Source organism: Astyanax mexicanus, chromosome 18, assembly GCF_023375975.1.
Source record: "Astyanax mexicanus isolate ESR-SI-001 chromosome 18, AstMex3_surface, whole genome shotgun sequence".
NCBI lineage: Eukaryota > Metazoa > Chordata > Actinopteri > Characiformes > Acestrorhamphidae > Astyanax > Astyanax mexicanus.
The window spans coordinates 36964904-36979388 of record NC_064425.1 but is presented as its reverse complement, the minus strand read 5'-3'; the positions used below and the strand labels follow the sequence as shown (position 1 = coordinate 36979388).

At 40.5% G+C, this 14485-nt stretch overlaps 1 protein-coding gene across 2 annotated transcripts in view; it reads left to right on the top strand.

The window, feature by feature from the left end:
• Nucleotides 1-6731: 6731 nt before the first annotated feature.
• irs1 (insulin receptor substrate 1) overlaps nucleotides 6732-14485 on the top strand; it is a 94475-nt gene continuing 86721 nt past the window's right edge. For both annotated transcript variants that reach the window (XM_049467027.1, XM_007233525.4), the window contains exon 1: nucleotides 6732-10713. In XM_049467027.1, the coding sequence (XP_049322984.1) occupies nucleotides 7401-10713 (3313 nt within the window). In that variant the 5' untranslated portion in view covers nucleotides 6732-7400. The remainder of the gene's footprint in view (nucleotides 10714-14485) is intronic.

Sequence of the window (14485 nt, the reverse complement as noted above, 5' to 3'; positions counted from 1 at the left end):
GGCGCAGATGAAGTGAGCAGATCAGGCAGTGTCTGTGTTGTGCTGAGTTGCCATGATGACCGCTGGGCCAGCAGCCATGTAGATTCTGCTGCTGGAATGAGCATGTCTGTACGTATGTGTTTGTGTGCAGTGACTCAGGGTGTTTAAAAGTCTGGGGCAGAAGAATAATAAAGGGCATCTATTTCATGACTACAGGACTATAGAGAAGCACCTACCCAGCTAATAATTTTTGGTTAGAAGAATGTTTTTTAATTGTTAGGATGAATGTTCTTGGAACGTTTAATCTCCCAAGTTTGTATTTCTGTGATATTCGATATATCACAGGACGATTCTCTACGATACTTCACAGCATCTGTGTTACTAAAGTGGATAAAATACTCTTAAAACCAGGAATTATGGATTTATTGGTGTCAGTTTCTCGGAATTTACCAACCAATATTCTTCAGCACTGGGTTACCCTATTCATTAGATTATAGTGCCAATATTTGGAGTGATGTAGCAGTAACATTAGTAAGTTTAATAAAAAATGTCCATATTTGATGCCACTTATTGATATTGTATTGCAAACAAAAAATATATATCACATATATTTAGATTTTGTCCCAGCCCTACTGTCCATCCATATATGGACTTATGTTTACCCCTTTCAGTCATGCACATGCAGTTTCTCTCAGAATATCAGATTTACTGATCTGGATAAAATACAATCCATTCAACTAAATCATATTAGGGTTATGATTGTGTATTTAATTTAATTTAATTTAATAGTTTATTTAACAGGGACAGTGTACATTAATTAACATTACTGTAAATGCACCAGAATTAGCCTAAAGGCAATTTTTCATCAGTTGTCCCTGGACAGATCATGAAATTGTCTACCTAAACATAAAACAGATAACAGATCTGCAGGTTAAAGGTCATTTCTGAAGTGGCATTTCTCAGTAAATGCAGCTGTAGAGGTTCCTAATGGTGTTCTGTAATAATCCATCACATGCAGCTTCAATATTCTCACTCAGGTCCAGCAGATATTGTGGTAGGAGTGTAAGAGGGTTGATAGAATGTAAAATAGCATCCCACACATTTTCAGTCAGGGTTAGGTCTGGTGATGCTGCTGGCCATGGTATACTATTATTATATACTATTATTTTTTAAAAGTATATGTTTCAATTATGCAATAATGGAATAGCACGCCTAAAGGGGGCATTTAGAAAAGGTGCTATTTTGAAGAATTTCAAGTATAAATCATATTCTGGCTTGTTTAATACCTTTTTGGTGACTACTTTTTTCTTATGTGTTTCTAAATAGCTTTTTTCTAAATGATACTGTATATGTTCCCTGTTTAAGAATACAAAATCAATTTAGAATTAATTACAGACTCTCCCGTAGTTTTTTTTTTTGTTTGTTTCTGTTTTTCTAAGGATTTAGAGAATCTAGCAATTTTCTATTTAAATACAGTTGCACAGTAAAACCAAGAAGATTAATACAGTTACCACCAAGCCTCAAAGGATTAGGGCACATAAAAAAATACCTTGATCTAAATGGCACATCATCACAATGTCTTAAGAACTTCAGAACATCAATTGTTTTTTTTTAATTTTAGCCCATTTTCTCCCCAATTTGGAAGGTCAATTAACCCACCCACTCCTTAGGGCTTCCCCCATCACCATTAATGTCCCCAACACTAGGACGGTGCAGACCAGCACACGCCTCCTCCGATTAATGTGAATTCAAACTCCACCTCTTTCCCAACTGCAGCATCACAGCACACTCAAAGGAAAGTGCCAGAACACATCTCCGAAACATCAGCTGTCACACGCTTGTGTTGAACAGCATTACAATGGGAGTGACTACCCACCCAGAAAAAGAATGGAAAACTGTTGTCTCTCAGACTCTGGCCGCTGACGACAAGAAATTTGCCATGAGAAATGCACCCAATAGGGCACTCTAAAAGAAACTTTATCTCTTTTTTCACCATGGGAAGGCTGCCCCCATCAGCCTCTTCTAAAGAAAACAAAATGTGTGTGTCTGTGTGTGTTTGCACACTCATGCATGCTAGCTTGTACTCTGTGAACCCAGATGTACTATGATGTAATCTAGTAGCCTGCTTTTCTCTCTGTCTCTCTCTCTTTCTCTCTCTCCGTCTCTCTCTGTGTCTCTCTCTCTCTTTCTGTCAGACAGGATTACGTCTACAGTCGTCCCTGGAGTAAAGTGTGACAGGGCCGGAGAGGGTGGGAGGAGGGGGGTGGGGACATTGAGTACACACTGCACAGGGATTTACAACAAATCCCTCGACAGCAGTGCATATACACGAGAGTACGAATGGACCACGTTTATTTCCTGTGTTAATGCAAGTAACCACAACTATCCTACTGTTTTTCCTACATCTACTACCATCTCACAGCTCTCAACAGATGCAAAGCAGCAAGGATACCACCTGATGAAGTGTTTCAGGTGTTATTTTGTCCCATTCTACCTCCAACATTGGCTTAAACTGTACAATAGAAGAGGGTCCTTATAAAGTTTTCGTTTTAAAATTATCCACACATTCTCTATTAGAGACAGGTCAGCACTGCAGGCAGGCCAGTCCAGAATTCAGACCCTCTTCTTCCACAGCTAATGTGTGCAGCATGTGATTTTGCATTGACTTGTTGAAAAATGCAAAAGATGGCCATTAATGCTGCCATCATAGAAGTGTAATGAGACAACAGTACATCATTACAGACCATACATACATTACAGACCACCAGTAGAGAAGTGGACAGTGCTTCTGGTCATGGTGAACATAAGGCTTGTGTTGTGTACAGTAGTAAAGTTGTAAGTGGTATTAGTGAATATAGTAACTCTGTATTGTAGAGTTTGTTGGTGATAAAGGTCATGGTGAACATAAGGTTTGTGTTGTGTACAGTAAAGTTGTAAGTGGTATTAGTGAATATAGTAACTGTATTGTAGAGCTTGTTGGTGATAAAGGTCATGTGAATATAAGGCTGGTGTTCGAGGTGCTGAGATCTTGAGCTTGCTCAGTGGGGTTTACTAACTCATTGTCTAAAAAGTGTTGCACCCAGAAGGAAGTGTGAGGTTTTCAGGAACAATAAGTTATTAAAATCTACACTGATATGGTAATGTTTTTTGAGCTGCATATACAGAATTTGTGTTTAACGCATGTATAACACAACATGCCAGACTCAGCATGAAGCTGTAGAGGTTCCTAATGACATTCTGTAATAATCCATCTCCGATATTCTCATACAGTTCCTGCAAATTTTGTGGTAGGGGTGTGGGAGAGTTGATAGAGTGTAAAATAGCATCCCGCACATATTTTCATTCAGGGGCTGGTCTGGTGATGCTGCTGGCCACTGCATAGTCATTTGTTAATTCAATGCAAGCTCTTGAGATGGCAGCAGTATGTTGATGCGCATTGTCCTGTCGGAACAGCACACCTGAGAGTGCATTCAGAATAGGCCTTATAAGCGTGTGTATACATAAATATAAATATAAATGGCACATTTTCTCATCAAAACAAAGGAAGAATCTCAAGTGTAAAACATTCTGGGTTGTTTTGTTTACTTTATTTACTTTTGTGTTGACTACTTTTTATATATGTATTTCTAAATAGCTTAATTTTGTTTAATATTAATTTACAGTATAGACAACAATACAAATAAAAAAACATTGTGTCCAAACATTTGAATGATACTGTGTATGTTTACTGGGTTAAAATACAAAACAATTTATAGTTACTTAATTACAGATTGACTTTTTATTAAAATTCTCAAGCAGTTTTTTTTTTATTATTCATTTATTTCCCACCCTTTTTCAAAGTTTTACATTGTCAGTTTGTTTGATGCTGCTCTTGCATCAGTCTCACATTTCATTGTGGGATAATAATGTCCATTGTAAGCAAACTCAAAACCTGAGCGGTTCTGAGTATTTACTGTGGATATTTGAGATTACTCAACTTTTATCAATACTACGTACTACATACTCAAACACTTGTTAGTATTAGTGAATAATTACATCAGCTGTACTGTAGTGAATAGGTGCACTGTAACCTGTGGACAGTAGGAGGCAGCATTGCTCACAGAACAGATGGCGGCAAAGCGATGCCACCCTGATTCCCGAGGCCTGAATGAGTGACTGCGCTTATAAAGCATCAAAACAAGCAGAGTTTAATTGTCCTCAGCAATGAAGCTGACTGCTTTTCACTACTAAATTGTAGTGAATTTGTAGTGAAATTGTTTTCGAATTGTAATATTACTCATAGTGAATGCTAAACCTCAAAATTACGTAAAAAAAACACTACCAATCACTAACTGAACACTTCAAAATCAATAACTAATGACTTTAAAATCAATAACTAATAACCCCAAACTCATTACCTAATCACTTCAAAATCACTAATTACCTCACTTACTAACTAACTACCTCAACATCACTCACTAATCACCTCGAAATCACTAACTACCTCAAACCCACTTACTAATTACCTCAAATTCACTCACTAATCACCTCAAAATCACTAACTAATCACCTCAAACTCACTAACAAATTACCTCAAACTCACTAATTACCTCAAAATAACTAACTAATCACCTCAAACTCAAAAAACTAATTACCTCAAACTTACTAACTAATCAACTCAACATTACTCACTAATCACCTCAAACTCAATAACAAATTACCTCAAAATCACTAACTAATTACCTCAACATTACTCACTAATCACCTCAAACTCAATAACAAATTACCTCAAAATCACTAACTAATTACCTCAACATTACTCACTAATCACCTCAAACTCAATAACAAATTACCTCAAAATCACTAACTAATCACCTCAAAATCACTCACTAATCACCTCAAACTCAAAAAACGAATTACCTCAAACTCAAAAAACTAATTACCTCAAACTTACTAACTAATCACCTCAAACTCAAAAAATGAATTACCTCAAACTCAAAAAACTAATTACCTCAAACTTACTAACTAATCACCTCAAAATCACTCACTAATCACCTCAAACTCAAAAAACGAATTACCTCAAAATCACTAACTAATCACGTCAAACTCAAAAAACTAATTACCTCAAACTTACTAACTAATCACCTCAAAATCACTCACTAATCACCTCAAACTCAAAAAACGAATTACCTCAAAATCACTAACTAATCACGTCAAACTAAAAAAACTAATTACCTCAAACTTACTAACTAATCACCTCAACATTACTCACTAATCACCTCAAACTCAAAAAACTAATTACCTCAAAATCTCTAACTAATTACCTCAAACTCACTCACTAATCACCTAAAACTCAAAAAACTAATTACCTCAAACTCACTCACTAATCACCTAAAACTCACTACCTAATCACCTCAAATCACTAACTAATTACCTCAAAATCACAAAGTAATCACCTCAAACTCACTAACTAATAACCTTAAAATCCCTAACTAGTCACCTCAAAATCACTAACTAATTACCTCAAAATCACTAACTAATCACCTCCAACTCACTAACTAATTACTTCAAAATAACTAACTGACATCTAAATCACTTACCAATCACCTCAAATGCACTTATTACCTTAAAATCACTAATTACCTCAAAATCACTAATTGCCTCAACAGTGTGTGTATAACAGTATGTTTATTACAGTGTGTATAGCAGTGTGTGTATAACAGTGTGTGTATAGCAGTGTGTGTGTGTGTGTGGATGTGTGTGTGTGTGTGTGTGTGTGTGTGGTTTGTGAGGTGAGCAGGGTGATTCCAGCACTTCTCAGAATTGGACTAAGGGTAATCTCTTTACCTTATTTACCTGAGAGAAGTGTAATCAGCCCTGGCCACAACCCTCCACAAGTGAAACTGCTCAGATTTACAACCAAGTGGTTATTCTTTTTTGTATTATCTTTTATTAAATATCATGACACACACATACACTTATTTAAGTCTCATATGTCTTAAATGTATTAAATTAATAATACTAAGGTAAACAGTTCAGATATGATGCAGCAGGGTAACCTTAGCTACATTATAATAGTACAGACACATTTTAGACATAATACTAAAACAACTTGTAATCAGATAAGAACACATATAATATTTGTACAATTATATTAAATTTGTCAGTTATACACTGTCAAAAACAATCTTCTGCAACAATAACTTGGTTTCACATTTCCCCAAATGCGTATTGCTGACTCGACTTAAAATGTATTGTTTCTCTCAAATCTCTCAAATCTCAAACAAATATGTGCTTTTTTGATTAAAAAAAAAATTACAATGAAGAAAAAGAGGAGCTTTTGAAAGTGTAATAATACAATAAATTCAGGTTTTGTGCGAATTAGCAAATTTACAGTTGTGAATATGCAATTTAGGTAAAATAACAATCAAATGAATGCAATGTAGGATTATTTTATTACATATTTTATTGATAATTAAAGTCTAACAATATTACCTTAAATAAACCGCGTGATAGTAAGCGACACCCCCGCGTCTCCGGTTTACGGCGCCTGCGGCTACGGCAAACTTTCAAAGGGTTTTTTTTCACCCGACTCGATGCGTCCTGTGTGATTGACGCGTCTTTTGGCCAATGGGAAGGCGAAACCGGGTGGCCAGACGCTGTGGTGGGCGGGGCTTCGGTATGTGTGGATACATGCTAGGCTGCAGCTCGTCTTTGAAGAACGGGCCACGCATCGGAATCGTCACGTGTTCAGCCTCTGAGGAGCTGGAGTGGAGTGGACCGTATACACACACACACACACACACACACACACGCACGCGCGCGCTCGCTCGCTCGCTGTGCGGAGACCGCGGTCTGTTTACGGTGCGTGTTGAGCTGCGGGGCTGAGCTGGACTGTAAGCGGACTGGGACTCCTGAACTCGGCGAACTCTGAATGGATACAGGAGGTACTTGTAGCGCGGTTCCTCCGGCTTCAGCGCGCTGAGCGACTCCGCTGGATCCGCTGTGTTTCTGCTCGGTAGGCTACATGGAGTCTCGCGCTCTCTGTTACAGTAGCGCGGAGTTTTTACTGCTGTTAAACTCCATTTCGGATCGATCCAGTACTTGATTAAGTTCTGCCAAAGTTCGGAAATGGATTATTGCAACTTATTTCGGTCGAAGAGCCCACCATGCTGCGGAGAACCAGCAGACCCACACCAAGGTACCTATTGACTGGAACTGTTGTTGTTTTGGAATGGGCTTAGCTGGGTTAGCAGAAAGCGCGAGCCAGCCGCGAAACCAGTTTCCTCAAGGGAGAGACTTTTTAGTGTTAGTTAAACAGACGTAGGCTACTTTTTTCTTTTATTTTCCCCCGTTTTTGATCGTGTTCGTGCAAAAAAAAAGAAAAGACAAAAACCCAAACAGTCCTTAAAGACTTAAAGCCAGCATTTGTTTTTGTAAAGATGGCAAGTCCCTCTGCAGAGCAGGGATGTTTCTCAGACGTGAGAAAGGTGGGTTATTTAAGGAAACCGAAAAGCATGCACAAAAGGTTTTTTGTCCTGCGGGCGGCGAGCTCTGCTGGACCTTCCCGGCTGGAGTACTACGAGAACGAGAAGAAATGGAGACACAAGTCTGGGGCTCCTAAAAGGTCAATTCCACTTGAGAACTGCTTCAACATAAACAAAAGAGCGGATTCCAAAAACAAATACCTTGTAGCGCTCTACACCAAGGACGAGTACTTCGCAATCGCTGCAGACAACGAGCTGGAGCAGGACACATGGTATCAGGCCCTTGTAGACCTTCACAACAGAGGTAAGGTCCATGAAAGCGCCGGGAGCAACAAAACCGGAATTGGGGAGGATAATTATTGTGAAATTACACCGGGTCCTGCCTTCAAAGAAGTGTGGCAGGTTATATTGAAACCAAAGGGACTTGGGCAGACAAAAAACCTGACTGGGGTTTACAGATTATGTCTAACCAACAAGACTTTGGGCTTTGTAAAACTAAATTCAGATGCAGCAGCAGTGGTGCTTCAGCTAATGAACATTCGAAGATGTGGCCACTCTGAAAATTTCTTCTTTATAGAAGTTGGCCGGTCTGCAGTGACTGGGCCAGGTGAGTTCTGGATGCAGGTGGACGACTCTGTTGTGGCTCAGAACATGCACGAAACCATTTTAGAAGCAATGAAAGCAATGAGTGAAGAGTTTCGACCACGCAGCAAAAGCCAGTCCTCGTCAAACTGCTCCAACCCCATTTCTGTGCCAGTCAGGACAAGGCATCATCACAACAACCCTCCCCCGAGCCAGGTCGGGCTGGGAAGGCGCTCCAGGGCTGAAAGTGTGACCGCCATCTCTCCTGCAGGCGCAAGCAAACACAGCCAGTCATTCAGAGTGAGAGCATCCAGTGATGGAGAGGGTACCATGTCAAGACCTGCATCTGTAGATGGGAGCCCGAGTAGCCCATGCACCGCAAGACCTCATTCTCAGAGGCATAGAGGTGGATCCAGGTTGCATCCACCATTAAACCATAGCAGATCCATTCCCATGCCCTCATCACGATGCTCCCCATCAGCTGTCAGCCCAGTCAGCCTGTCTTCCAGCAGCACCAGTGGACATGGGTCTACCTCCGACTGCCTTTTCCCCAGACGCTCCAGTGCCTCGATCTCAGGATCACCCAGCGACGGGGGCTTCATCTCTTCTGACGAATATGGTTCCAGTCCGTGCGATTTTCGGAGCTCGTTTCGCAGCGTAACCCCTGATTCACTTGGACATACACCTCCAGCCAAGGAGGAGGAGCTGAACAACTATATCTGCATGGCCAAACCTGGTTCACTGACTAGCAATGGGAGCCAGTCGAGGAGTCATTCCAGAGGTACACCAAATCGCCTGGATGAACCAGAGCTGGAGAAATGTTTCAGAAAAAGAACTCATTCTTCTGGCACATCACCCCCAACATTAAGCCACCAGAAAACAACTTTGCAATCATCTGCTGCTTCGCTGGACGAATACACAGTCATGACTCCTGCTTATTCACATAGCCGATCTGCATCCTCCTCCTCGTCATCTTCAACATATAGGAGCTCTTTCATGCCCACACGCTTGTATCCAGAAGAAAGTTTGGAAATGCAACCAGCAGAAGGCAGCAATGGGTCAAGTCACAAAGATGAAGGTTACATGCCGATGTCACCAGGTGTAGCTCCGTCTGTGGTAATGGGAAAGACTGGTGACTATATGCCCATGAGTCCCAAAAGCGTATCAGCCCCACAGCAGATTGTCAACCCACGACAGCATTCGCGAGTCGACACAAACGGCTACATGATGATGTCCCCAAGTGGTAGCTGTTCGCCAGATGTTTCATCAAACTACAGAAAGATTTGGAGCAATGGTGTTAACCCCAAGCTCTCAGTTGAGAGCACTGAGGAGAAAGTGTCCTGTGGAGACTACATAAACATGTCTCCTGCTAGCTGCTCCACCATCGGAACTCCTCCGGACTGCTACTTCAATCCTGTTGATGAGCCATCCAGGCCAGCCTATGCATACTTCTCCTTGCCTCGCTCCTTTAAACACGCCAACAGGAAACAGGACCAGAGTCCGTTACGGGTGTCGCTTGGCACTAGTCGCTTGGCTTGCACAGAATCTTCCTCGTCTTCAGCTAGCAGTGACAGTCTGGGTGGGCAGTGCAGTTCACACCCACCTGCTGTCAGGCCCAAAAGGTCAGAGGTCAGCTCTAGACTGGCACGACCAACGAGGCTGTCCCTGGATGCTAACAAAGCCAGCACACTTCCACGAATGCGCGAAAGCCCGTTTCCTCCTGAGCCTAAAAGTCCTGGAGAGTATGTCAACATTGAATTTAACGACAAGGCATTTTCAGCAAGCTTGGCTTCCTTATTTTCACCAGTATTTACTGGCAATGGAAATGATATCCAATCTGTGCAGTCATCCACTGACTACATGAACATACAACTGGGTTCAACAAGCTCGCTCTCAAGCTCCAGAATACCATCGTCCTGTTCTGACTATGCAGTAATTGCTCCATCAGAGACTTCTGCTTCTCAGCCTCTGCCTTGTGAAAGCATTTGTGAACGTGACTATATCAGCATGCAACTCGCCGTGTCTTGTTCAGGCTATCCTAATTCCCAGATGATGCTCATGCACTCTTCCTTACCAGACTCGGATGCCCCTCACTGCTCAGATTCACCCAATGATGGCATCTTAACCCTCAGTGCAGGTCCTGGTAGGCCTGGTCTTGGTCCTCTGACGGGTCTCAGCGCTTTCACCAGAATAAATTCCATTCCTGCCCGGGACCAGGGTGCTAAAGTGATCCGGGCCGACCCACAAGGCAGGAGACGGCACAGCTCTGAGACGTTTGCCTCCACAACGACCAAAGGGGCGGTAGGCACAACAGCGGGCATTCAGTCTGAAGATGTCAAGCGCCACAGCTCTGCCTCGTTTGAGAACGTTTGGCTAAAGCCTGTTGAGGCTGCTGTTACAACAACTACTACTACTTTTGCTTCTTCCTCTCCAGCTGCCAGCACATCAAGTGGACCGAGAGAAACATCAACAGCTGCCACCTTGGCCCAGCAGAAAAATAATGGGCTGAACTACATCGATCTGGATCTGGCACAGAATCGACTGCAGGCTGTTCCGGACTGGAGCTTGTTCCAGGCCCGACAGGCGGAGCTGGATGCAACAGGAGGAGCGGAGGAACTTAGTGCCTATGCCAGTATCAGCTTCCAGAAAGCAGATGAGACCAGAGGAAACCTCACTCACAGAGAAGGTAAGCTTTCAGTGATTTTAAGTCTGTTCCTGAATACAATAATGCTTGTAACTACTTACTTTTTATCACACTCTGGAAAAAAAACTGTCTGGGGATGTCTTTTACAGTGATTCTTTTTTGCTCAGATGCTTTTTCAAAAGCTTGTGCAACCAAGAAAGCTGGTGTTTTGTGAGTGAGTAAGACTCACAAGTAATTCTTCTTACAGCATTCATTAAGGAATGTGGATGTCATTTATTATTATTGTTTATACGCCAGCTCCCACTCATGTGAAGTCTGAGCTCTGGCAGTGAGCTGAGGGTTGGGTTGGGTTGGGTTGGGGGGGCATGTAAAAACCCAGGTCCCCTCACCTACACAATGAAGACTGATAAATGAACGAGCGACTGTGTGAATGGGGTACAGTAGAGCTGGCGTGTCTACACTTGTTTACACCACAGCAAAGAATACAACCACATTAAGCACTTGTGAGTCACTAAGCAGCTCAAGTACAGCTTGTACTCCTTTGTGCAGGAGTTTTGCTCTTCAATGGCTCAGAGCGAGAGCTTTAGTCAGTGAGTGACTGGAGCAGAATTGTGGACTTTGTTGTGTGTTTATACAGCAGGTGATTAATATTAACGTTTTTGTGAATGAGCTGAGAGGGCTGGTGAAAACAAGACCCTCGTTTGTGTGATTTCTCCCTCAGGGTATTCTCTACAGGTTTATTGCATTATGGTGTCTTTACTGCATTGATGTGTTTTTTCTTTCAGCAAGTCTGTTTAAGGTTTTCAGTTTACCTCTATCAGTGGTGTCCAGAAAATAACAGAACTTAAATTCCCTGATGCTAATAAATGTTGCAATAGTGTTTTTTTCTGAGATATACTTTGTGATAAACACCAGATTTCACAAGAAATCTTGCAGGTCAAGATATTAAAAATGCAGCCGGTGTTTCCATGCCTAAAGTAAAGTTAATGATGTTGAACAGATAAATTAAGATGATTTTCCTTTTCAACAAGCAAACTCTCATTTTTTTTTACATCCTTCAGTTTCAGCTTTGCTCTAAAGGTATTTAGAAGGCATCTAGCAGGTATTGTGTTAAAAATGCTGCTTGCTTATTTCCACTATCACAGTCTGTTTTCTCTCATACACAGACTGAGACATCCCAGAATACTCCAGATAAGAGTTTACATGCACTGAGAGATCAGATTACTGAACTAAAATCCAGATCTCTTTGTTAGATTTCTTAATCTGATTTTTACACCTTACTTTGATCTAACAAACCAGAGTATGCTGTTAACAATCTTTGTATAATCAGATAATTGCAATAAAAAAGTGTTTTAAAGTTATCTCTAACATTAAACACATACATTTATGCAGAACTCTAAGCCAGAACTGTTACTGCCACAGGTGAGTTAAAACAAGCATCACATGCCTGAAATAAAGTTATTTACTCACAATTTTGAAAAGGTGCTAATCATTTTGTCCAGACCCTATATTTGAGTTTTGCTTGAAATTGTCACTTTTTCTACTGATTTTTTGTGTTGTTCCATAAAATTAAAGGCAATAAACAGGTATATAACAAACAATGTGTAATAAAATTTAATTAATAATTAATTAAATTAATTAATTTTTAAAGGGTTGCCAACGCTTTCGTCCATGAGTGTAAAAGTTTTTTTTTTTTTTTTAATGTCCCTAATTTAACTATGCTATTTCATCACCGCCGTTGTCCTTCATATTGTGTAGACTTTTCATGCATAATGAACAGTTCTTGTATTGGAAAAATAAATTTGCATTAATATACCCTAAAGTTTAAGAACCTTCTAGGTTTCTTATGTACAGTTTCCTGTATGCTTTTTGACCTCAGTGACTATATGTAATGTATATCTGTGTTTTGTGTAGATCTGTGTTAATGAATTTGACCGGTGGGTCAACTCATAAGCCTGGCACCAGGCAGAGTAGTGTTTTTCCTTCTGTAATTCAGTTGATTAATCTAATGAAGGGCTTGATCATTATCTAATGAGTCGGTGTAGGTGTGCTGGGCTAATCCCCAGAAAAAAAATGCTCATGTACAGTCAGATCCCACCTGTCCTGATCCCACTCACTACAGTAGATGCTGTAGATTTGATGCACAGTAATGTGAGATTTTGGCATTCAGATTTATTGCATCAGTAGCAGCAGATTCTTAAACACCATTCCCATACTGGGTACAGTGATTTCTATTTAATATGTGCTGCACTTTATCCTTTAAAACACAGGTAATTACTCTCTTATCAAGTTACTGTCCATACTTTCGTTGGAGCTTGCTCACTCAGATCAATGTAGTATACTTCCTGTGATATCTCTGATAGCCTGAGACAGTGTTCAGAATTCCAGTGTAGTGACCTACAGAGTCTACGTGTAATCCACTTGATCCCTAGTTTGATCCCTATGTTCAGCTATAATCAGGAGTTTCTCTGGGTTCTATTTCTGGGCCTATAAAAATATAACTAACTATAGTATTGTTTTATTAGAAGGTGAAAAACTTACTTGTTGGCTTATGTACCGCATTTATGGGGTTAAGAACTAAACACAAAACTATTTCAGTATATTGCCTTGCCTACAGTGTCACCATATATTGAGTCATATTGAATTATTGAACTTAGTCCCAGTACACAGACCTAATGTTATACCAGAAATCATCTATATTCAAACTTTTCATGATTCACAGTATTGATCACCTTTTACTTTAACACTAACAAAATGCATCAGCAGTGGCAGATTTACACTCATATTTAAAAACGCATGCATAGTACAGTGATGTTTATTCACATCTGATTTATTATTATTATTATTATTATTACACATTAAATTTTAGTAAAATTATTTTGTCAATATGATATGCAAATTTATCATGATGTGATAAAGGCTCGCCATACTGCCCACCTGTAGCTTGGGCATTCACTGATTTATAGTAGTGTTAGATGTTTATAGAGAGCATGCAGTAAGGCAGATGCAGGTTCAGTCCTGGAAGCGGAGGAACTAATAATTAGGGAGGCTGTGTGTGCGGTATGTACTTCCAGCTTTAAGTAGGGAGTATAAAGGCCTCAATGTTGCGTAACCTAAGATTTATTTGTTTTGGCCCCTGGAAAGACCTGCGTACCCCGTGAGTGTGCGGAAACGGCAGAAGCTGAGAAGTGTTTGTTACGTGGGTAGTGATTATGTGCTCCTCACATGGCTGACCTCTCACGTACGCAGATGCTGTTGGAAGTGTGTAAAAAGTTTAAAATTCTACTAGTGCTGGATAGTATTGTTCAAGTTTCATATCACAATATACAGTGCATCTGGAAAGTATTCACAGCGCTTGGCTTTTTTTCACATTTGGTACGTTACAGCCTTATTCCAAATTGTATTAAATGAATCTCTTTCCATAAAATTCTACACAAAATACACCATTATGATCATGTGAAAAAAGTTTTCTTGAGAGTTGTATGTAAAATTGAGAGAATGTATTAAAATTAAGAAACAAAGAAATCATATTTACATAATTATTCACAGCCTTTGCTTAATACTTTGTAGAATCACCCATGGCAGCAACTACAGCCTCAAGTCTTTTTGAATATGGTGCCTCAAACTTGGCACACCTCTCTTTAGGCAGTTTTGCCCGCTCTTCTTTGCAGTACCTCTGAAGCTCCATCAGGTTGGATGGGAGACGTCTGTGCACAGCCATTTTCAGATCTCTCCTGAGATGTTCAATCGGATTCAAGTCTGGGCTCTGGCTGGGCCACTCCAGGACATTCACAGAGTGGTCCTGAAGCCACTC